Source organism: Geotrypetes seraphini, chromosome 5 (genome assembly GCF_902459505.1).
Source record: "Geotrypetes seraphini chromosome 5, aGeoSer1.1, whole genome shotgun sequence".
In the NCBI taxonomy this organism is placed as follows: Eukaryota; Metazoa; Chordata; class Amphibia; order Gymnophiona; family Dermophiidae; genus Geotrypetes; species Geotrypetes seraphini.
In genome coordinates this window covers 88,989,284-89,013,751 of record NC_047088.1, presented here as the reverse complement: position 1 = coordinate 89,013,751, position 24,468 = coordinate 88,989,284, and the positions used below count along the sequence as shown (strand labels likewise).

The 24,468-nt window shown below is 42.2% G+C and overlaps 1 protein-coding gene across 1 annotated transcript; it reads left to right on the top strand.

The window, feature by feature from the left end:
- Positions 1-21,943: 21,943 nt before the first annotated feature.
- LOC117360331 (olfactory receptor 5A2-like) lies at positions 21,944-22,897 on the top strand. The gene has a single exon (XM_033944028.1). The coding sequence runs from the start codon at positions 21,944-21,946 to the stop codon at positions 22,895-22,897; it is 954 nt and encodes a 317-aa protein (XP_033799919.1).
- The last annotated feature ends 1,571 nt before the right edge of the window (positions 22,898-24,468 follow it).

Sequence of the window (24,468 nt, the reverse complement as noted above, 5' to 3'; positions counted from 1 at the left end):
GAGCATTTGGACAACATCAACAATAATTTGGGAGCACTTTTTTTTTTACAGGTGTCCTGATATAAATCGGTCCAAAATTGAATTTAGAGCAGAATTGATGAAGAAGGTCTTTATGAGTGGAAAGGTAAGAAACTAGATCAGTTCCTGAAAGTTAATTAAATGTTGAACTGTGAAGCATGTTTCAACAACCGTGATGCACATTAGCAGTATGATAATGTCCATCCACTTGAACTGTATATATGATCCTCACAGCAAGAGCTGCTGGCTATACCATCATTGGAAGTCATGCTTTTGTCTTTTTTTTTTGTCTGAAAAAATTCAAGTCATTATTCAGCATCATCTGTCAAAGCTGAATTAAATCCAGATATTCAGCATTGCTATCCAGATGTTGGCTGTACCCAAACACCCTGGTTTAGCGAAGACTGGAGAGGGGATAGGAGTGATATTAGGCCAATATTCAGATAGTAAACCAGACAAAGATAACTATTTAGTAGTCCTAATTATCAAATTGGTAGCTAGTTAGTAGCCTGAATATTGCCAGTACTTTGATACCTGTGAGTTCTGTCCTAGCTCTGCCACGGTCCACTGTGGCACTTTATAGTGATGACATACTCCAATAATATTTAGTGGTATTACTCACCTAGGGGTCATTTCACTAAGATGTGGTAAGATGCGTGCTAAACACAGCTTAAAATGCCTAGCCAGGGATTGCAATCAGGCATCCTTCAGTAATTTTGGTATTAGTGCATGCTACTCATTTTTCAATGCTGGCAGCAGGAAGTGAAAGTGTTCTGAGCTAAATAGCAAAGTTACACTGCTGTGTTGGGATGTCGGGTTGGGGTCTTGAGATGTTTGGGGGTGTCTTTGGGTGTTGGGGGGTATCAGGGTGGGGTATTTGTGGGTATTGGGGATTTGGGGATGGGTGTCGGGGGATCAAGGGGACCCATTGGGAGGAGAGAATGGGCATCCATCTTGTTGATTAAGGATGTAGGGGATGGGGGTGACAGGTGGTGTTAGACAGGAGGGAGTGTGCATCCCTCCTGATGATTCCATGGGTTGGTTGGGCTGAGAACTTTTCAGTGGCCCCCTCCTAAGCCATTTAGCCACTGTAAAATTATTTCAAATCCTTAAGAGTGCCAAGCCAAATCATTAAAACATCATTTATATGTCATTTCAAAGATAGATGTGCTGTCTGTATGGGTGATTGGAAAGGAATCTTTCTTCAAAATCTGCAACATATAGTATAAATTTGCTACAGATGGTATATATATATGAGAAAAAGGTGCTCAGTAAATGATATAAACCATCTCACCAGGGAATGGTTACATCTGCCACATTGTTTGGGGATTGGAGAACTTGGAAATGGTGTGGTCACCACCCTCAGCTGCACCTTGATTGAAGATCATCTTTTGAACATCAGCATAAGAAAAGTCTTTTCTTTCATTATTTTCACTTATGAACTTTAGGTTGGCAGGGGGTGATGCAGATGTAACCATTACCTCATGAGATGGTTTATATCATTAACTGATCACCTTTTTCTCATATATATATATATATATATATATATATATATATATATATATATATATATATTGTATATATTTCATGTTAGTGAGATCCATTTTCTGTATTTGTGTTTTGTTTTTATGGATCTAGAGTAGTTTCTTTTTTTATGTAATTCTTTTTTATTGAGAAAATTGTAATAAAGTACAAACACACATTCCAAACGAAACAATAGTACACAGTCAACAGTAGACAACACAAGAACCTCCCTGTTGATCCTTCAGGGAGGCCCTAAAGACCCAGACCCCCCTCCCAAAGAACCCACCCTATCCAAAAGAACCCCTCACTTCCCCCCCCAACACTCTAGTGTCAAAAGTTCAAGAGAGAACTTCTAGCTCTATGGGACAGACCGTCCCAGACAGGGGCCCAAATTCTCTAAAATTTCCGCCAGGAACCAGGGCCATCCTTGCGCACATCCAAATATTAAAATTTTAAGAGAGTAAACAGTTCATTTCTCCACATTGTCACTATGGGCACCTCAGGCTGTCTCCACAACACAAGGATACATTTCCTGGCCAATAAGGATGCTTTATGTAACAGCAAATTACCCCCTCTAGACAATCCCAAAGAAGTTAGTTGAGAGAAAACCAAAATATCCGCCCGTAGAGGAATCGGCTTACTCAATGTCGTTTATAAATACAAGGCAACAAAAGACCAAAAGGTCTGAAGAAACTTGTATTGCTGTTCCTGTAAAACTATGGAACGAGTCAGTCTAGTTAAATGTTTCATGAGAATACGGAGGCCCTCCCCTGAGACCTGCTCAGAGGGAGACAAATCCTGGTTCCACACAGCAGCCACACCTTCATAGTCCCAGGGAGCACTGAAACTCCCCAAACTGGTTTGATGAAATTGAATTGTCCCGGTTTTTCTTTTGGATTTTGTGAAAGATGGTCTCATAGTGGCATCCATTGCATCGATTTGTTCGTAAAAAGTATTATGCAATATTAAAAAGTTCTGTGTAAGAGCTATTGTTGTCAATTCTACAATAAACTCTGTTTGTACCCTTGGATATGATTTTCTTTGTGCTAAATTGTTCCTATTGATTTATATTGCTTCCTGTTGTGGTACGTTAGTATAAAAAGATTCCTCAACAAGTGTAACTTACAAAATTTTACCCTCACATTCAGTTTTTAAAGATAAGAAGGTTATGTTCAGATTCAAGGACCTTCGGGAAGAGAGAAATAGATTTGAAAGAGAGATTTAATGAGAAGGGTTAGCAGACAAGGGCATCAGTGATTGATACAGATGTGCAACAATGTTATAGAGAAAACACTCTTAATTCTGTAAAAAGAACAAACAACATTAATGCACATTAATGATTAAACCTTTATCTAAATTGTTATACTTAAAAAAAAATTGACTCATCATTCAAAACCTCGATAGACTGTCAAAATAAGAGATTATGATAGCACACAAGAGAGAAAAGAATCTCCAGCAGAGAATGACATGGGGAAAAAATGTATCACTGTTCCTGCCCCATCCCCCTGAGCTCGTCCCCGTCCCTACAAGCTCAGTCCCCATCCTTGCCCTGTCCCTGCAAGCTCAGTCTCTGTCCCTGCCCTGTCCCCGCAAGCTCAGTCCCCGTCCTCACCCTGCAAACTGTCAGATCCCATTTGCATAAGCCTCGAATAGTTATGATTTTATATTGAACTTATTTTATTAAAGTATAAAAAGAGACACTATTATGTACAATTGTCATTTTATAAACACAAATACAGAGCAAGGATCAACAAATCCCATCTACCCTCCCTTTCACAAATATCCCCTTCATTATTGTGAAAACTGAACAAATCAAATTACTACAGAATGCTACATAGAAAAATCAAGCTAACTGAATACTTTAGTCACACATGGCAAGAACAATGTTAGGGGAGTGCAACTAGGGCAACTGCCCCCTGGTCAGAGAGAGAGCCCTAAGCCAGCTGGGAGCTAAAGATGCACAGCCTGAGCTTTGCGGTCCCCAGTTATGTCTAATACCAGCTCTAACAGGATACATATTTCAAATCTGAAATATTCTAATCACAAAATATAAAATAATTTTTTTTTCTTTTGTTGTCTGGTAATTTTATTCTTCAAATCACATTAGTCTCAGGCTTTGGTTTTAGATTCCTTCTGTCTTCATCGTTGCATGGTTGGCTCCTAAAGGTAAAATAGGCGCAAGAGGAGCTGGGGAGAAGATGCTGAGTCTGACATGGGCGCAATTTTTTTTTTTTACCACAGGAGTAAGACTTTTCACCACTCTCATGGGGTGGTAAAAGGTCATGTCCCCCATTCCTGCGGTAAACCAGTTGCAACTATCTCCATTCCTGCGGATTTACTGCGGTGACCCGCGGTTTGCCGCAGTAAACGGTTCCTATATCATTCTCTAATCTCCAGGACCTAATAGTATCATCTGCTTTGCCAACACCCAAAAGAGTAGACAATATCCTAGTAGGTCACTACCACTGTGGGTGTTATTCAATGTGCACAATAAATATGGTACTAAAGATCTTCAAGGATTCCAGGACAAGGCAACTTCGGCAATTATAAAAGTGAAGGTTTTCTGCATGCAGTAATTTGTGCTTGTGATCTAAATTACATTACAAGGCAGAATGGGAAACAGTAAATTGGGATCACATAGCTACAACTCTAGACTACCAGGGATTATAAAGAAGGCTGTGATCTCACAGATGGATTGAGAAAAGAAAGTTACTAATGGTTGGGTGAGATGGAGTGGGGTGGGAGGGAGGGAGGTCACTCTTGGTCATGAGTGGTGGTATGTTCAGCTATCAATGAAAATAAGTACAGTGGTGCCTCACACAACGAACTTAATCCGTTCCAGGAGCAAGTTTGTTATGTGAAACGTTCGTTGTGTGAAACGCGTTTTCCCATAAGAATACATGTAAAACAAAATAATTCGTTCTGTAGCATAAAATATGCTAAGGTGACATAAAAAAAGATAAATTTTTGGTTACTATTTTTATTTAGATACATCTAAAAACATAATTGTTTTTTAAAACAACACACATTTTTTAAATTTAAAGACAGACTAAGTAGAGTCTAATTTTACAGTGAGAGAGGGCAGAGTCTCAGCGGCAAAAACTGGGACTTAACTGTTCATTTTTTTTTTTTTTCTACCGTGTTTCCCCGATGATAAGGCAGGGCCATCAAATAAGACAGCCCCCCCTTTTTAGAAAAAAATGTAAAATAAGGCACCCCCCCGCAAATAAGCCACCCACCGATACCTGCGCTTACCCGAATCGGGTGGTACGGTGGGTGACTCCGTGTGGTCCCTGGCACCCCCGACACGATCGGGGCAAGAGGGAGCTCAAGCCCTCTTGCCCCCCCGACTCCCCGACACGATCGGGGCAAAAGGGAGCCCAAGCCCTCTTGCCCCGCCGATTCCCCAACTCCCCGACAATATCGGGCCAGGAGGGAGCCCAAGTCCTCCTGGCCACGGCGACCCCCTAACCCCACCCTGCACTACATTACGGGCAGGAGGGATCCCAGGCCCTCCTGCCCTCGACGCAAACCCCCCCTCCCCCCAACGACAGCCCCCCCCAAGAACCTCCGACCGCCCCCCCAGCCGACCCGCGACCCCCCTGGCCGACCCCCACGACACCCCCAACCCCCTTCCCCGTACCTTTCTGTAGTTGGCCGGACAGACGGGAGCCAAACCCGCCTGTCCGGCAGGCAGCCAACGACGGAATGAGGCCGGATTGGCCCATCCGTCCCAAAGCTCCGCCTACTGGTGGGGCCTAAGGCGCCTGGGCCAATCAGAATAGGCCCGGGAGCCTTAGGTCCCTCCTGGGGGCAGGGCCTGAGGCACATGGTCGGGTTGGGCCCATGTGCCTCAGGCCCTGCCCCCAGGAGGGACCTAAGGCTCCCGGGCCTATTCTGATTGGCCCAGGCGCCTTAGGCCCCACCAGTAGGCGGAGCTTTGGGACGGATGGGCCAATCCGGCCTCATTCCGTCGTTGGCTGCCTGCCGGACAGGCTGGTTTGGCTCCCGTCTGTCCGGCCAACTACAGAAAGGTACGGGGAAGGGGGTTGGGGGTGTCGTGGGGGTCGGCCAGGGGGGTCACGGGTCGGCTGGGGGGGCGGTCGGAGGTTCTTGGGGGGGGGCGGTCGTTGGGGGGAGGGGGGGTTTGCGTCGAGGGCAGGAGGGCCTGGGATCCCTCCTGCCCGTAATGTAGTGCAGGGTGGGGTTAGGGGGCCGCCGTGGCCAGGAGGACTTGGGCTCCCTCTTGGCCCGATATTGTCGGGGAGTTGGGGAATCGGCGGGGCAAGAGGGCTTGGGCTCCTTTTTGCCCCGATCGTGTCGGGGAGTCGGGGGGGCAAGAGGGAGCCAGGCGGAGAGAGGGCAGTTAAGCGCAGTGCCTGCGCGGAAGGATGCAGCTCGGGCGACTTCGTTGTGTGAAACGAAGTTCGTTGTAGGGAGCAAGACATAAAGTTCGTTGTGCGCAGCGTTCGCTGTGCGAGGCGTTCGTTATGCGAGGCACCACTGTATATTACTTATCTTTAAAGAAATATCAAGCAACTTAGACACATTTGTTTTAATTTACTTTTTGTTTTGACTGTTCTTGTTCCAACTGCTAATCAGAATGGGAGAAGTGGAAAGGACAAATCATACTGGAATGACAAAATTCATCATTCTAGGATTCTCTGAGTTTCCTGAGATGCAGCTCCTCCTTTTTCTTGTGTTTCTGATTATTTATCTGTTGTCTGTGATGGGAAATCTTTATTACCACTGTGTGTGCTGGCCCTCATTTGCATAGCCCCATGTTCTTCTTCCTCATCAACTTGTCTTTTATAGAAATCTGCTATGTGACTGTCACAGTGCCTAAATTGTTAGCAGTGCTCATAGCACAAAATAAAACCATCTCTTTTCTACACTGTATGATTGAGATGTACCTGTTCCTGTTCTGCACAAGTACAGAGACTTACCTTCTCACTGCCATGGCCTATGATCGCTATGTTGCCATCTGCAATCCCTTGCGTTACACCGTCATCGTGAACAGGAATGTCTGCCTAATTCTAGCCATTATTTCCTGGATGATTGCAATTCTAGATTCAGTTCCTCATGTTACTGTAATATCACAATCATCTTTCTGTAGATCAAATGAAATCAACCATTTCTTCTGTGATATTGATGACTCTGTCATGTTCAGGGACCTCTGTCATTGAAACTATAAATTATATTGAAGGTCCGCTTTTAGGTTTACCTCCTTTCTTCTTACTAATTATATCATATGTGTATATTATTTCTGCAATCTTAAAAATCTGTTCTGTTAAGGGGAGGCAATAAGCATTTTCTACCTGTTCCTCTCACCTCACAGTTGTTCTATTATTTTATGGATCCTCTTTTTGTGTGTACATGAGACCCAAGTCTGTTTACTACATGGATCTTAACAAACTGCTTAATGTAGTGTATATGACTGCAATTCCACTGCTCAACCCCTTGATTTACAGCCTGAGAAATAAGGAACTGAAAGGAAGTTTACGGAAAGCAATAAGAAGAGTAGAAAACTACTTTTCTTCTAGTATGCATAAAATGCTGCACACTCTTTGAAAGCAATATCTCAACAAAATGTAAACAGTGTGGGTTTGGTTCAGGTTGCATATTTTTCTTGGTCCTATGTGCTTGTGCTTTGTTGAATAGGATGCGTTTCTTCCTAAGCATTGTTTTTGGTTGCTTGTACAGTTCTTGTTTGTTACTGCTATACCATCCTTTGCTCATCAATAAAGATATTTACCAAAAAAAACCCCAAACAAATAATAAACTGTGTGGGAGTTAATTTTATAACATAGTGTCAAAATGAGATTCCAAAAAAGCCACCTATCATAGGCATATTTTACTAAGGTAACATAGGTACCTATGCACCTCTTAAAAACAGGCTTCTAAATTGATCTCTGGATTTACACAAATTCTCTCACAGAAATTACATCAAAGGAAGCATAAATAAGGGCATATACTCTATGGGCTAGATTCTGTATAGCACCCCCCAGTCTCAGCAGCCTTCTAAGTGGCTTTTGAGAATTGCGCAGATGCCTAACCCCACCTACGCACCCCGATTCTCTAACTGATGCCCATGTCACAGGCATGGTTAGAGAATTACATTGTTGCTGAGCTGATCGCCACAAGGGAATTTCCTTGCGGTGGATAATAATTTACAATTTACAGCAGCATTTAGTACCACAAAAATTGAATTAAGAACATAAGAACATAAGTAGTCGCCTCCGCCGGGGCAGACCAGAGGTCCATCCCGCCCAGCGGTCCGTTCACGCGGCGGCCCATCAGGCATATTGCCTGAGCAGCGGTCCCTGACTAATTTTATACCTACCTCTACACTTATCTCTAAACCTTCCACTGCTCTTATCTGTACCCCTCAATCCCTTTGTCCTCCAGGAACCTATCCAGGTCTTCCTTGAAACCCTTTACTGTGCTATTTCCTATCACGGCCTCCAGAAGGGTGTTCCATGTGTCCACCACCCTCTGTGTGAAAAAGAATTTCCTTGCGTTTGTTCTAAACCTGTCCCCCTTCAATTTCATCGAGTGTCCCCTTGTTCTTGTGGTTTCTTTTAAATTGAAAAATCTGTCCTTGTCAACCTTTTCGATGCCCCTCAGGATCTTGAAGGTCTCTATCATATCTCCTCTGAGTCTCCGCTTTTCCAGGGAGAACAGCCCCAGCTTCTTCAGTCTGTCAGTGTATGTAAGGTTTTCCATACCCTTAATCAGTTTAGTTGCTCTTCTCTGGACTCCCTCAAGCATTGCCATGTCCTTTTTGAGGTACGGTGACCAGTACTGTACACAATATTCCAGATGCGGGCGCACCATAGCCCGGTACAGTGACAGGATGACTTCCTTCGTTCTGGTCGAGATACCCTTCTTAATGATACCTAACATTTGGTTTGCTTTCCTCGAGGCTGTGGCGCACTGTGCCAACGCCTTCAATGTCGTGTCTACCATCACTCCCAGGTCTCTTTCCAGCTTACTGACCCCTAGCATTGATCCCCCCATTTTGTAAGTGAACATCGGGTTCCTTCTCCCTATATGCATGACCTTGCATTTTCCTACATTGAAGCTCATTTGCCACTTTTTCGCCCATTTTTCCAGTGTCGTAAGATCCCTTTGGAGATCCTCGCAATTTACCGTGGTTTCAACCTTGCTGAGTAGTTTGGTGTCATCTGCGAATTTGACGACCTCACATTTTGTTCCCACCTCCAGGTCGTCAATGAATATGTTAAACAGGAGCGGTCCCAGCACTGACCCTTGAGGAACCCCGCTCGTGACCCCTTGCCAGTCCGAGTAGTGGCCCTTTACACCAACCCTCTGCTTCCTGTCTGCCAGCCAGTTTTTGATCCATCGGTGGACCTCCCCTCGCACCCCGTGATTCCATAGCTTCCTGAGCAACCGCTCATGTGGTACCTTATCGAAGGCTTTCTGGAAGTCTAGGTAAATTATGTCTATGGGTTCACCTTTGTCCACCTGGCTATTTAACCCCTCAAAGAAGTACAACAAGTTTGTGAGGCACGACCTACCCTTGCAGAACCCATGCTGGCTCGACCTTAGCTGTCCATTTTTTTTTATATGATCACAGATGCTGTCCTTAATCAGCACTTCCATCATCTTTCCCGGGACCGATGTGAGGCTCACCGGCCTATAGTTTCCCGGGTCGCCCCTTGAACCCTTCTTGAAGATGGGCGTGACATTAGCTATTTTCCAGTCCTCCGGGATCTCTCCAGTTTTTAGGGATAGGTTGCATATTTGCTGAAGTGTCTCTGCTATTTCATTCCTTAATTCCTTGAGCACCCTTGGGTGAATGCCATCCGGACCTGGCGACTTGTCGCTCTTTAGCTTGTCTATCTGCCTGAGGACATCCTCCTGGCTCACCTCTAGTTGGACCAGCTTGCTATCTTGATCTCTATTTTCTATTGCCTCTAGTTCCGGAATGTTGGATGTGTCCTCCCTCGTGAAGACCAACGTAAAGAAGTCATTTAACTTGTCAGCTATTTCTTTTTCCTCCCTCACTACTCCCTTTCTATCCCCATCATCCAAGGGCCCCACTTCCTCCCTCGCTGGTTGCTTTCCCTTTACGTACCTGAAGAATGATTTGAAATTTTTTGCCTCTCCCGCTAGTCTCTCTTCATATTCCCTCTTTGCTCTCCTAACCACTCGGTGGCACTCCTTCTGGCTTTCCTTGTGTTCCTTTTGGTTGGCCTGCGTTTGGTCCTGTTTCCATTTTTTGAACGATGCTTTCTTGTCACTGATCGCCTTTTTTACAGCAGCCTTGATATTTTGATCTATAGGGAGGTAAATACACTTGCTACTACCTTATATAGGAAATCTGTAGCTAGAAACACCTTGCTACATTTTTTTAGCTTTCACCCCTATAAACTCAAGTTTAGTTTCCCCGTGAGACAATTTCTAAGGGCCAGAAGAGTATGTTCTGACGTAATAGAATTTCAAAGAGTAGCAGATGATATCAGACACAGATTCCGTTCACGGGGATACCCGGAAACAGCTATATGCCAGGCTTACTTACGGACCCGGTATGCCCATCAAGAACTGTTGTTATAAGAATCTGGCAGGGATAACCACCAGGGGACAGAAGAAACCATGCTTGTTTGTGTCCTTCCGTACTCTGAAGCGGCAAAGATCATGGTAGGATACATCAAGCAACACTGGCCAATTTTGAGAACTTTGAGGGGGTTAGATGAGTACCCAATGATAGCCTATACTAAGGGGCGCACGATAGGCCAGATGTTGAATCCACAAAGTATTCCTGCTAAGTTTCAAAGGTCCCATACAAAATGCTCACACTGTCAATGGTGTGAGAAAACCATCGAAGGCAGGTCCTGGAAGACCCCAACACGGGCCAAGTTATTCATGCTAGGGAATCTACTACTTGTAAATCCAGTTGGGTTATTTATGTTATAATATGCCCGTGTCCGCTGGTATATGTTGGACGTACAAAGAGAGCCATTCAGGTGAGATTAAACGAGCATAAATCCCGGATCTCCACAGAAACATGGTCAGTCCCATTAGTACAGCATTGGGTGGCAAAAAAAACACACGGTAGACCACATTAAGTGGAGGATCATAGATTCTTTGACAACACAGGGGATAGAGGGAGATTTATAAGCAAAACTGAATTATTTAGAACAGAGGTGGATTTACCACCTCAACACCATAATCCCCTATGGTCTAAATTTGGAGTTATAGTGGCTGTCCCTTATCTGAGGTCTCCCTGGGGGTTTATTGTGATTATTTCCCCCTCCAAATTTACAGGGGTGCTTTTATTAGATGGAATAAGGTTTTACTCCCGACCGGCTGTTAATGCTGGGCCAGCGACGTCATATTTTGGATGTGTCGTTGGTGGGTAAACTCTGCCCAGCACGTCATTTACAGCTGTGCCGGGAGTACTTAATGAGAGCAGGCAAACGTCGCGGCCATCTTACATAAAGAGTTGGGTGGTCACGTCGTGAAGTTCAAGTTAAGCCAAGGTAAGAGCTAGAGCTTAAGAGTATTAAAGCATATGGGTCAGACTTATGTAGGAAAGAAGTTCAGTATTACTTAAGATGGTTTTATGTTTTAGGGATTGTAGTCCTGAAGAAACCCCAAAAGGGTGAAACATGTTGGCGAACTTGTCCCTGGCTGTTTACCACCTAAGCTAAGTACAAACACTCCTTTAATATTTCCTAAAAAAAAGTTGAAAAAAGCAAAAAAATAAGTTATCACTTATCTAATTTATGGAACACAAATCAAGTTTTATAAAGTGACCCGATGAAGATTTGGATGCATAAAGCCAAGTGTTATGAAATCTTATTGAACATTTGGTGGCATTTCAGAGGGTTTAAAGAAGAAGTATTATTAGAAGGTATTTCAGGGGTGGTCTAAGATAACCCACCTCATTATATCGATTTAGAACTATACCTTCTATTAGAGTTTATAGTTTAAGCCTATTACAAGTATTTATAAAGTTTATAAGCATTGCTGGCCTACCCGGTGAGGTGTTCCTAATGGTGGTGGTGGCGGCAGCGTGTCAATGTGTTGAGAGGAAGAGGTGGTCTGGGAAATTCTGCTGAGCAAACTCCGGGCCCATTTCCACCCCCCTCCACTCAACTGGTTCACACACTGAATGGGTCTTTGGGTGTTGTGCCTGGGTAGTTGTTTTGGGATCTCTTCCAGTGGTTTGTCAGTATCTCCTTGTGGTCCAAGGAAGGAAACTTTGTTAACCTTAGCATTGACCTTCAGAATATGTTTGTAACAGCGCTGCTTGTGTGGCATTAGGCTATGTAGTGATCGAAAGAAAAAAACAGACCTTTGCACATTTTTGCACTATATGGTGGGTGTATGAGGAGATTCACATTTCCTACACAGCTAAGTCCATGTGAAGTTACCTTGTGCTGTATTTGACATCTAGCAAGGTCTCTGTTTGGAAGGAAAGATCTAAGCTTAAAAATGAAGTGGCCAGAAGTTATGGTAAAAGCAGATAGCGTTGCTGATTTTAAGAAAGGTTTGGACAAATTCCTGGAGGAAAAGTCCATAGTCTGTTATTAAGACATGGGGGAAGTGTCTGCTTGCCCTGGATCGGTAGCATGGAATGTTGCTACTTTTTGGGTTTTGACCAGGTACTAGTGACCTGGATTTGTTACTATGAGAATGGGCTACTGGGCATGATGGACCATTGGTCTGACCCAGTTAGGCTATTCTTATGTTATGTTCTCATCTGTAGGGGCCTTTGTTTTCACTTCTTATTTTAATATATTTTTTTTTCTGGGAACTTATCAGTGTTTTTTAGAATAGGAACAAAAATGGAAGAGAATTAATGTGTGTGGAATGGGAGGGGGGTTTACTAATTTGTTCAGCTAAATAATTAAATCCACCTCAACCAGACATAGAAGAACTCACGCACCATTCACACACCCTTCAACCAAAATCATCAAAAGAAAAAAAACTGTTCGTCAACTTCCTAACACTCAACCCCCAACTTTACAACCTATTGACCTCGACCACAAACTACAAAACCTTCAAAAAAGAAATAAAAACCCTTCTATTCAAAAAACACATAAAACTGAACTAACACAATCAGAACTGTCCCAAGCATCACCTGCAACTACTCAATATGTACTTCTTATGTCATGACAATTCAGACATAATTTATGTTATGTTTGGAATAATGGTTCCATATATGAGGTTCAATAAAATAAAATTTTCACTACCTGTTTCTATTATGACCATTTATTTTTCATGGTTATTACAAATAATATTTTTTTACATGGGGGGAGGGTGTCAAAAGATGATGGGCCCCAGGTGTCACATACCCTAGGTACGCCACTGCTCATGTGCTTAAAACTATTCAAGGCAGACAAGCAGGACAAATAAGAAATTTGGGAGAGGGGGAGGATGAAGGGGAATGACTTTATTTATTATGAAAATATCTAAAATAGCATGAATATTAATCAGATGAGTAAGGCGTTAAGTTAAAAGCAGTCTTGAAAAGACAGAATCCTAGTGTGGATTTGAATAGGGCCATAGACACTTTGAACACCCCAGAAACTGCAGGCAGAAGTAGATCACCAATAGCTAACTGAAGAAAGAAGAGTTTCCAGATGCCTACCAGTCCCAAGACAAGGAACCTCCACCTGGCACAGTGGTGCAGAAATGTTTCCATACTGGGCATGATTTGCTCTCTTTATAAACTTCTTGACTCTTCATCCATAAACATCTTAATCCATTCCCTCGTGATTTCATGCCTCGATTATTGTAATGCCCTTTATAAAGGTACTAGTCTTATAGCCCGTTACATTAATGGGTGCTAGAATATATGTGTGTGTGTCTGTATTTATTTCTTTCTCTCTCTCTCCTTAGCCTGTTTCTGTATTTATTTATTTCTGTCTTTCTTTGTCCTCGGCTGTCCATTACCACCCCTTGCCTGCTCCCTGTCCATTGTAAGGGATGCTAGAATATGTCTGTCTGTCTTTATTTCTGTCTCTCTCCCTCCCGCTGTCTATCTTTCTTTCTGTCTGTCTGTCTCTCTCCCTGGCCAAATTTGTCTGTCTGTCTTTCTGCCCCTGTGTCCTTCTTCCTTTCTTTCTCCCTCCCGCTGTCTGTCTGCCTTTCCCCTGCCCCCTATGCATCAGCAGCATTTATTCCCCCCCCCTCACCTCCCTGTGCAGCAGCCACAACACGTCCTTTCCCCCACCCCCGTTTCCCTTCCCATGTTCTGGCCTGCACATTTTTTTTAATGCCAGCCTCAATCGGGGAACACCTGTACTTCTGCGGCCATTCACAACCTCCTTGGGCTCTTCAGGCCCTCTGAGGCCTACCTTTAATCTTCGGGAGCTGGCCACTACTGGACTAGGTCCCCGACGATACTCCAGTGCCGAGGTGGGAAGGCCGGGGGTGCCGTGCAGCCAGCGCTAGGCATTGCTGAGGTCGGGCATGGACCTTGCACCGCCCGGGCTGGCTCCTCACTTCTTTCATGGAGGCGATCGGCGGCTGGCTGCGGTCCCCAGCCCGCTTTCAAAGTTCATTTTTTAGTTCAAAGCCGACGCCGCAGCTCCTCTGTCAATCCCCGCCTGGTGCGGTTCGAGAGAGGAGCCGCGGCGGTGGCTTGAGCTAAAAAATGAACTTTGTCAGGGCTGCGAAAGAGATGGTGGTAAGCGCGCATGCGCACTCTTGTGGCCACATCCCGACAGATCAGGACTCAGGGAACATGGCATAAGAGTGCACTTGCGCGCTTACCATTTTATTATTATAGATAACCCAAAAAGAAACAAGGTGTTTACATTTAAAACACTACTATATAAGACACCTGCTTTTATTCATAAACTTTTAATACCTTACCATCCAATTAGAACATTAAGATCAATTGATCAAAACCTATTAACAGTACCTTCATTGAAATTGATTAATACTAGGCGGCAATTTATATTTTCCGTAACAGCCCCTCAAACCTGGAATGCTCTTCCAATTTTTATACGGAACGATCAAGATTTGGTAAAATTTAAATCATTATTAAAAACATTTCTTTTTAATGACGCTTTTAATTCTTGATTTTTATTTATTGTTTTTCCTAATGTGTTTTCCTATGTTTAATCTTTTGACAAATGTATTTCTTAACCCTATTTTTACCCAATGTAGTATAATAAGTTTTAACCTTTGTAAGCATTGTGATTCCCAACAGTTTGTTTTGTATGTTTGTTTGTTTTCTTTTAACTAAATTTGATTTGTACATCGCTTTGAATTAGAGAAAGCGATTAATCAAGAACAAATAATAAACTTGAAACTTGATAGTACAGAACACATCAATTAAAATTATAGCCCACACAAGAAAATTTGATCAGGTAACCCCCCCTGCTGATCAAATTTCATTGGCTACCAGTTGAACACAGAATCACATATAAAATCTTATTATTAACCTTCAAAACTTTAGCCACTAACCTCCCAGTATCATTAACATACTACTCATTCCTTATACCCCACAAAGATCTCTCCGTTCTGTTTCTCAGAACTTGCTTACCATTCCCTCCCTAAGGCACATTAAGCTCTAACATTTTCTCAGTTATTGTCCCTTCATTCTGGAAATCCACTCCAAATTATTTAAGAGAATAATAATATTAACTTTATTTTTGTATACCGCAATACCATAACAAGTTCTAAGTGGTTCACAATAAAGAAACAACTGACAACCAGTGAAGTACAAGCAGCGAAAGGTACAGGAAAAAATTATAAGGTAACAAGCAGCAGAAAAAGTACAAAAGAGAATTATGAGGTAACAAATTTATCAAAAAGATAGGTCTTTACTGATTTCCTAAAAGATTGATAGAAGGAAGCTTTTGAAATAGTTTTGCTTAGCCAAGTATTCAGCGACATCCTAAAATCATTACGAGTCCTAATTAAAAGCCTTCCTGTTCAATTAAGTCTTCGGACTATAGCCATCCTTTTAAGGACAGTTTAATGACTCTTTTCTTCTTCTTCTTTTTTTCTCTCTCTCTTCTCTTCTTTTTTTTTGTACTAACGCTCATTCTTCTCGCTCCTCTTATTTTCCCCCTTTTTCTTTCTTTCCTTTCAAGAATATAGTACTAACTTGCTTGTAGTAATGTCTATTCTTATAAGTCCTGTAAATAAATTCTATTTTTTGTCATGCCCTTTTAATTGATGTATACCGCCTAGAAGCCTGATTAAGCAGTATAACAAATTTTTAATAAACTTGGAAAATTACCCCCTGTTTTACTAAGGTGTGCTAAGTGTTTTAGCGTGAGTTTAACACGCACTAAATCTATGCGTGTGCTAAATGCTAACAGGTCCATAGACTAACATGCATGTGTTAGCATTTAGCGCGTGGATAGAGTGCAATAATATTTAGCACGTGCTAAAAAGCATAGTGCACATTAGTAAAAGGAGCCCTTAGTTGTAAAGAAAGAGGTCATTTCTCCAGGAAATGACTACAGGGGTTATTTCACCATGATTTTTGGGCCTGAACATGACTTGCAGTATTTTACTGCAAGTCACATTAGGGTATTTACATAGTATTAAGATGCAAAATGTGCATTTGCATATTAGCAACTCATTACTACCCAACCCATGGCAGTTTAAATATTACTGCAATATTTTTGTTCAAGCTGTATTAAGGCCATCTAAGTCATATTTAGGCCCAAATAACATGACTTAAGGCCCTCACGCTGCTTGATGAGTTCCCCCCTCAGTTTCACTATCCACTAATAATTTCTCTAGCCACTCAGCAACTCAGGCCCCCTTGCCAATCTTAGCTCTTCCTATCCACTTAGTTACACACACTGTCAGCCAACTCCCTCCTTCCACTGGACCCACTGAACAATGCTAACATCATGCACTTTTCAGATTGTTATACTTTTGTTTGTGTTGCACACCTGATGCCTAGAAATTCTTTAGGGTTTTTATCTCATAGGTCCCAGGAATCTCTTAAATACAACAGCGTGCTTAAAATCTTTTCTATCAGAAGAAAAGTTTCTTGGCCACACAATTAACTAGAACAAAGTGAGTATGCCTTTCTGTGTCTATATTTTGATCAAAAAGTCAGTGGGATTTAGGGCTCCTTTTACTAAGCTGCACTAGCGGTTTTAGCACCCACTACACACCAATGCCTTTATAGAGCTGAGGTTAGTATTTTTTGTAGCGTGGGGTTAGCGTGCGCTAATCTTTAGTATGTGCTGAAAATGCTAGCGCAGCTTAGTAAAAGGAGCTCTTAATGATCTATGCTGAGTGTGGGATTTTTAAATTGCTTCATTATTTTTCCATGTATAATTTACATTTAAAAAAGAAGACGTATTCATATTAATATATGAATAATTTAATATAATCTTCTCAGCAGTATCAAAAGAATTTTCCCATGTTTTACACACGGAAAATGATTACTATAAAACTGTGTGGTGTGTATGTGATCAAAAAGTAGATACACAGAAATTCAGCACCTATGTTTACTCAAAATATGAGCAGGCATTTATGATGGTGCAGGGGCAGAACTGAGATGTGCTCGACTACAATAAAAATACATGTGTGCATGCATATACGAGGGGGTGCTAAAAAGTTCTAAGCCCAACCAACCAGCTTCCTAAATTCTGAATGTTATTTTGCCACTGTAGCTAAAACAAGTGTTATCTTATTTTGTTAAGTGCTAATTTGCAGAAAATTCTGTTTTGACATTGTTTCAGATCATTGATTGAGCCATATCAACGTCAATCTCTTCTAGGTTGGGCTGAGAACTTTTCAGCACCCCTTCGTAGTTGTATCTGTTTCAGAGAAGGTCTAATTTTGTGCAAGACCATTTCAACTCATTTGAGAATAGTTTTGAATGCTTTATTTTGTTTAAATAATAATAGGCATGAAATAGGCATATTTGCTGACAGTTTAACAGGTGCCCTGTTATGAAATTAGTCTCAGCTTGAATATAAAACAAAATTTATGAAGCCTTTCTTTGAGCAGAAAGGTAAGAAATTAGATCAATATTTTCCTGATGTTTAATTAAATTTTGGCATTGAACTGCTTGCCCTGACTTGGTAGTGTGGAATGTTTCTACAATCTGGGTTTTTCCCAGGTTCTTGTGACCTAGATTGGCCACCATGAAGAAGGGATTTGAGGCTAAATGGATCATTGGTCTGACCCAGTTAGGCTATTCTTATGTGAAGTTGTACCAATTGTAATGCACACTGGCAGTGTGATGTCCACTTGCACTGTATGTGTTTTTCGATCTTCACAATGAGGGCTGCTGACTATACCATCCTTGAAAATCATGCCATTGTCAAATTTTTTAAATTATTTTTTCTGACTGGAAAGATTCAGGTAGTTATTCAGCATCATCCATTAAGACTGAATTAAATCCAGATATTCAGTGCTGTTATCCAGATTGTGGCTGTCCCTGAACACCCTGGTTCATAGAATACTTTTGCTGACATCAGGCTGCTTCTACCATGAGGTATTCTGGAGGGAAATATTGGTTAACTAACTAGTATCCTATTTGAATCAGTATGTTTGTAAGCTTAATATAACATTGGATGTATATTGTTAACTGCCTTGAATTGACTACTTAACATACTTAAAGTCATTAAGTACTTAAAGTCATTTAAATCACAGTTCTTCAACCGACCGGTCAAAAATATCTTTCCGGTCTGCAAAAGATTCGGGTCCCCGCCGCAGCGAAAGGTGCCGGCGTCAGCTGATGTGCAACTTCCTGTTGCCGTCACTATGCTGGCACTCCTGCCTTCCACCACCGACTCCTGCCACGTATGTCTCCGCACCCCCAGACAAGCAGTGGCAATTCTGTGTGCTTTTAACTTCGGCACACAGCTGCCCCTAAGCAGTATTTTAGCGCGGTTTCATGAGGCAGCCTCGGGGCCTTTGGTAGGCCAGCCCACATCGCATCATCGAAGTGGGCCGCCCTACCAAAGGCCCCGAGACTGCCTCATGAAACCGCGGCTAAAATACTGCTTAGGGGCAGCTGTGTGCCAAAGTTAAAAACACACAGAGCTGCCGCTAGCCTACATAGAGGAAACATTTGCTGGAGAGGGAAGGAGGGAAGGGAGAAGGGGTACTCCTGGACAAGGGAGGGGAAGGGGATACTGCTGACATGGGAGAAGGGAAAGGGAAGGGATGAAAGTTACTGTTGGATAAGGGGAGGAGGAAAGGGAGAAGGGATACTCCTGGACAAGGGAGGGGAAGGGGCTACTGCTGACAGGGGAGAAGGGAAAGGGAAGGGACGAGAATTACTGTTGGATAAGGGGAGGAGAAAAGGGAGAAGGGGTACTCCTGGACAAGGGAGGGGAAGGGGCTACTGCTGACAGGGGAGAAGGGAAAGGGAAGGGACGAGAATTACTGTTGGATAAGGGGAGGAGAAAAGGGAGAAGGGGTACTCCTGGACAAGGGAGGGGAAGGGGCTACTGATGACATGGGAGAAGGGAAAGGGAAGGGATGAAAGTTACTGTTGGATAAGTGGAGGAGGAAAGGGAAAAGGGGTACTCCTGGACAAGGGAGGGGAAAGGGCTACTGCTGACAGGAGAGAAGAGAAAGGGAAAGGACAAGAATTACTGTTGGATAAAGGGAGGAGGAAAGGGAGAAGGGGTACTCCTGGACAAGGGAGGGGAAGGGGCTACTGCTGACAGGGGAAAAGGGAAAGGGAAGGGATGAGAATTACTGTTGGATAAGGGGAGGAGAAAAGGGAGAAGGGGTACTCCTGGACAAGGGAGGGGAAGGGGCTACTGCTGATAAGGGAAAAGGGAAAGGGAAGGGATGAGAATTACTGTTGGATTAGGGGAGGAGGAAAGGGAGAAGGGGTACTCCTGGACAAGTGAGGGGAAGGGGCCACTGCTGACAGGGGAGAAGGGAAAGGGAAGGGATGAGAATTACTGTTGGATAAGGGGAGGAGGAAAGGGAGAAGGGGTACTCCTGGACAAGGGAGGGGAAGGGGATACTGCTGACAGGGGAGAAGAGAAAGGGAAGGGACGAGAGTTATTGTTGGATAAGAGGAGGAGGAAAGGGAGAAGGGGTACTCCTGGACAAGGGATGGGAAGGTGATACTGCTGACAGGGGAGAAGGGAAAGGGAAGGGAAGAGAATTACTGTTGGATAAGTGGAAGAAGAAAGGGAGAAGGTATTGCTGGACAGGGGAGGAGGAACATTGGAAGGAAACAACTGGCAGGGAGATTAGAGGAGTGGAAGGAGTCAGGATGGAATGGAGAGATCAGATGAGGAAAGGGGAGAGACAGAGGAATGACAAAGTAGAGAGAGATTGATGCTGGGAAGGGGGGTCAGATGAAAAATAAGGAAAGAGGGACAAAGATGCTAGATCTGGTGTAGGAGAGAGGGGCATAGAAAGAGCACAGATACCATATGGGAGGGGGAGGGGTAGAGGGAAGACAGTGGATGGAAGAGGCAGATGCTGGATTGAAGAGACAGAGGGCAGACGCTGGATGGAAGAGAGTGAAAAGACGATGAAAGCAGAAACCAGAGACGGCAAAAGGTAGAAAAAAATAATTTTATTTCTATCTTGTGATTAGAATATATCAGATTTAAAATATGTATCCTGTTAGAGCTGATGTTAGACATAACTGGGGAGTGCAAAGCCCAGGAAGTGTGTCTTTAGCTTCCAGCTGGCTTAGGGCTCTCTCTGACCAGGAGGCAGTTGCCCTAGTTGCACTCCCCCTAACACCATTCCTGTCATGTATGATTGCGGTATTCTGTTAGCATGATATTTGTGTAGCATTCTGTAATAATTTGGTTTATTCAGTTTTCTTGAAAGTAGAGGATATATATGTGAAGGGGAGGGGAGACGGGGGTTTTGTTGATCCTTGCCCTGTATTATTTATATTTATAAAATGACAATTGTACAGAATATTGTTTCTTTTTATATTTTAATAAAATATGTTCAATATAAAATCATAACTATTTGAGGCTTGTGCGGATGAGATCAGATGGTTAACGGGACCGAGCTCACAGGGATGGGGCGGCAATGGGGTTTTAAAAAATTTCAGTCTTATTAGTTTGCCGGTCCACGAAATAATTATTTTATTTCCGCCGGTCCATAGGTGTAAAAAGGTTGAAGAACACTGATTTAAATGGTATAGAAAGATCTCTATATTGGGGATAGGAGCAATATTGAGCCCAATATCTGGATATCAAACCAGATAAAGTAAAGATAGCTACTCAGCTGACTCAACTGTCCAAAGTGGTATCTGGTTAGTGGATTGAATATTGCCACCACTTCGATACCTGTGAATTCTATTCTTGCTCTGCCATGGTCCACTGCTGCACTAGATAGTGCCAAGAAAGTCTGTAATAATATTCAGTGGCATTATTCATCTAAGTAAATACTGACCTGATCTTACTCCAGCTTTAAATGCCTTGCTATGGGATGCACTCAAGCGTTGCACAGTAATTTTGGCATCGGTGCACGCTATGCATGCACTAAAAATTAGATTTTATATTTTAGTGCTGGGAGCGTGGAGTTGGCATATTCTGCACTAATTGGTTAGGGCAGCTACATTGCCCTTATCGCCTACAGAATGGTTGGTGGTAGATGCTCTTGTGATAATGGCCATATGTTGATGGGAAAATTAGTGCATGGCCATTTTACCCATGCAGTAACAATGGTCTTAGCGCAGAGGAAAGACATGTGTAAGCACATGCTAAGTGCATTTCTTATTAGTTATGTTAATGGGCCCTTTAAGTCAATGAATAAACCAAAATAGCTATGCATAAAGGAATTATACTGATATTTCCTTCTGAATTTAGCTAATTTATCAATTGTCAGATTATAAATGTTTTCAAATAAATAAACCAAAGGGCCACCAATAATCTTAGATATTCAAGTTATAACCCATTTAAAGACCTCAGCGGTGCAAGCTGTGTGTCAGTTTTCAGACACAGATTCGCTAGCACCAGAATCTTCATCGGTCTATTTTTTATTTTTTCATTTTTATTATTTAATTTAATATGATTTTCATTAGATCAATATAATATTCAGATACTCATCTCTTTATGAACCATAGCAGGGGATCTGCATCCAACATAGGCTATATTTCGCCCAGGGGGCTTTATCAAGGTATTTCCCCTTAGTTATGCTGGATCCATGAAAGCTATTCAATCAGTTTCTACAGCAATCCATTAGGTTTCATTGGAGCAACAGAAAATTAAGGAAAGTTTTTAAAGTACTACTACCTCTGGAAGATGAGCACAGGGCTTTTACTTATTGACCTATAGCAGCTTCCAGGCAGGATTTCACCTGAATCCAAAAATGAAACTGAATTTCAGTCACCCTCTAATAACTGTATTACTTATCTTTAAAGAAATATCATGCACCTTAGACACATTTGTTTTAATTTACTTTTTTGTTTTAACTGTTCTTGTTCCAACTGCTAATCAGAATGGGAGAAGTGGAAAAGACAAATCACACTGGGGTGACAGAATTCATCATTCTAGGATTCTCTGAGTTTCCTGAGATGCAACTCTTCCTTTTTTGTGTGTTTTTGCTTATTTATCTACTGTCTGTGATGGGAAATCTTCTCATTATTTCCACTGTGTGTGCTGACCCTCATTTGCATAGCCCCATGTTCTTCTTCCTCATCAACTTGTCTTTTTTAGAAATTTGTTACGTGAGTGTCACAGTGCCTAAATTGTTATCAGTGCTCATAGCACAAAATAAAACCATCTCTTTTATACAGTGTATGATTCAGATGTACCTGTTCCTGCTCTGCACGAGTACTGAATTCTACCTTCTCACCGCCATGGCCTACGATCGCTATGTTGCCATCTGCAATCCCTTGCGTTACACCGTTATCGTGAACAAGAATGTCTGCCTAATTCTAGTCACTGTTTCCTGGATGATTGGATTTCTAGCTCCAGTTCTTAATGTTACTGTAATATCACAATCATCTTTCTGTAGATCAAATGAAATCAACCATTTCTTCTGTGATATGACGGCATTGATGACTCTGTCATGTTCAGGAACCTCTGTCATTCAAACTATAAATTATATTGATGGTCCACTATTTGGTTTTACTCCTTTCACATTAACAATTATATCATATGTTTACATTATTACTGCAATCTTAAAAATTGGTTCTGCTAAGGAGAGGCAAAAAGCCTTTTCTACTTGTTCTTCTCACCTCACAGTCGTTCTATTATTTTATGGGACTACTTTTGGTGTGTATGTGAGACCTCAGTCTGCTTACTCCATGGGTCTTAACAAACTGCTTACTGTAGTGTATATAACTGCAATTCCACTGCTCAACCCCTTGATTTACAGCCTGAGAAATAAGGAACTGAAAGGAAGTTTGTGGAAAGCAAAGAACAGAAAACTATTTTTCTTCCAGAATTAATAAAATGCTGCACACTGATTAACGGAATTAATTTTATAATATGAAGCCTAAATGAAATGTCAAAAATTTTTTTTTAAAAAAACTCCTCCTGTTATAGGCACAATGTACAGAAACCAGAGGTGCTCCTCTATTTGTCTCTTGAAAGCAGGATTCTACAATGATCTCTGGATTCACACAAATTCAGTTATTCAAATTGCAATGAGAAATTTGTAAATGTAGGAATATATTCTGGGCCTTATTCTATAAATAGCACCTAAATTGGCCAGCGTCTAAAAAATGGTGTTGGCTGCATATCAATCACATTAAGGCAATGTTTACAGATTTGCGGCTAATGGCACCTATGTAAAAATTTGGCACCTAAAATATAGGCAAGGGTTTTAAAGGCCTATATTCCAGACATCTACATTTTTAGAAATCACACTTAGAAGTGCCTAACTCACACTCTGCCCATAGAAATGCTCAATTGGTCATTAAGCTCCGCTAAGGGCATTGTGATAGGTGCCTGTCTTTTACAGAATTGGATAGGCGACTGTCGCCAATCAATTTTTTAAAACTGTTTATTGAGGCTGTTAAAGGTGTTTTGCCAATTAAGTTAGGCACCTAAGAAGCACCTAACTTTATCGCCATTTATAGAATCTGTCCCTCTATGTATGTACCTGTGTATTTCAATAATTACTGTATGTATGTATATTGCAACTTTTCCCCAACTCTGCCTAATCTAAACTTCTGGAAATTCTTATTGCCTATAAGATATTAAATAAAAGTACATACAGCTTGTAGGTTATACAATTTGCAAGTCATGCACCATACAATTTGAGTCATTTTTCATATGTAAAATATACTTCACAATGAGAAAATGCTGTATAAAATTACCATTATGCACTTTTTTTGCATGCAGGTTGCATTATACTTGTCCAAATTTTATGCTACTCTTTCATATGGATTTCCAAAAAAAACCTAAAACTAATTAATTTAGGGGGAATTCATCAAGGTGCAATAAAAGTTCAGTTTTTACTGTACCTTTATTCAACCTCTGGGATTCCAGTACCACAGGTTTCTGAATCTTGGAACAAGAAAATAACATTGCTTGTGAACCACCTTGCAAGCTGAATTTTTTCCCATATCCCCGGAGCATTGAGTTGCAAAGCTATAACTTGATGTTCCTGGACTGGCGTAGCAGGGTTCCCCTGGTTTCCAGGCCTCCATGACTTAAGCCCTCCACTGGCACAAGGGCTGCCCACTCTCAATGTGTTTAAGCTCCCACTCTCTCTCCTTCCCTCCCTCTTACCTCACTTCACAGGTATCTCTTGCCTCTCAAAGGGCTACCTTGTTATTTGTGTGGTCCAAGGCGCATATGGAGGGGCTCTTTGGGCATCCGGGTGATTTCTCATGGTGTCCAGAGGAGTCCTTGGGGTGTCTAGGATGATACTTGAGGGCCCAGGAGGTCTTTGACAGGAGCAATGCCCAGTCACTTCAAAATAGCACTCCTCTGGACCAACAATGAGTCCTGGTGCTGTAGCACCTTGTAGATTAGCAACTGCACCTCAGCTTGTTTGAAATTTTTCTTGCTG

Excerpts from the sequence above, each read along its gene's own strand:
- LOC117360331 (XM_033944028.1), top strand. The coding sequence starts at position 21,944 with ATGGGAGAAGTGGAAAAGACAAATCACACTGGGGTGACAGAATTCATC.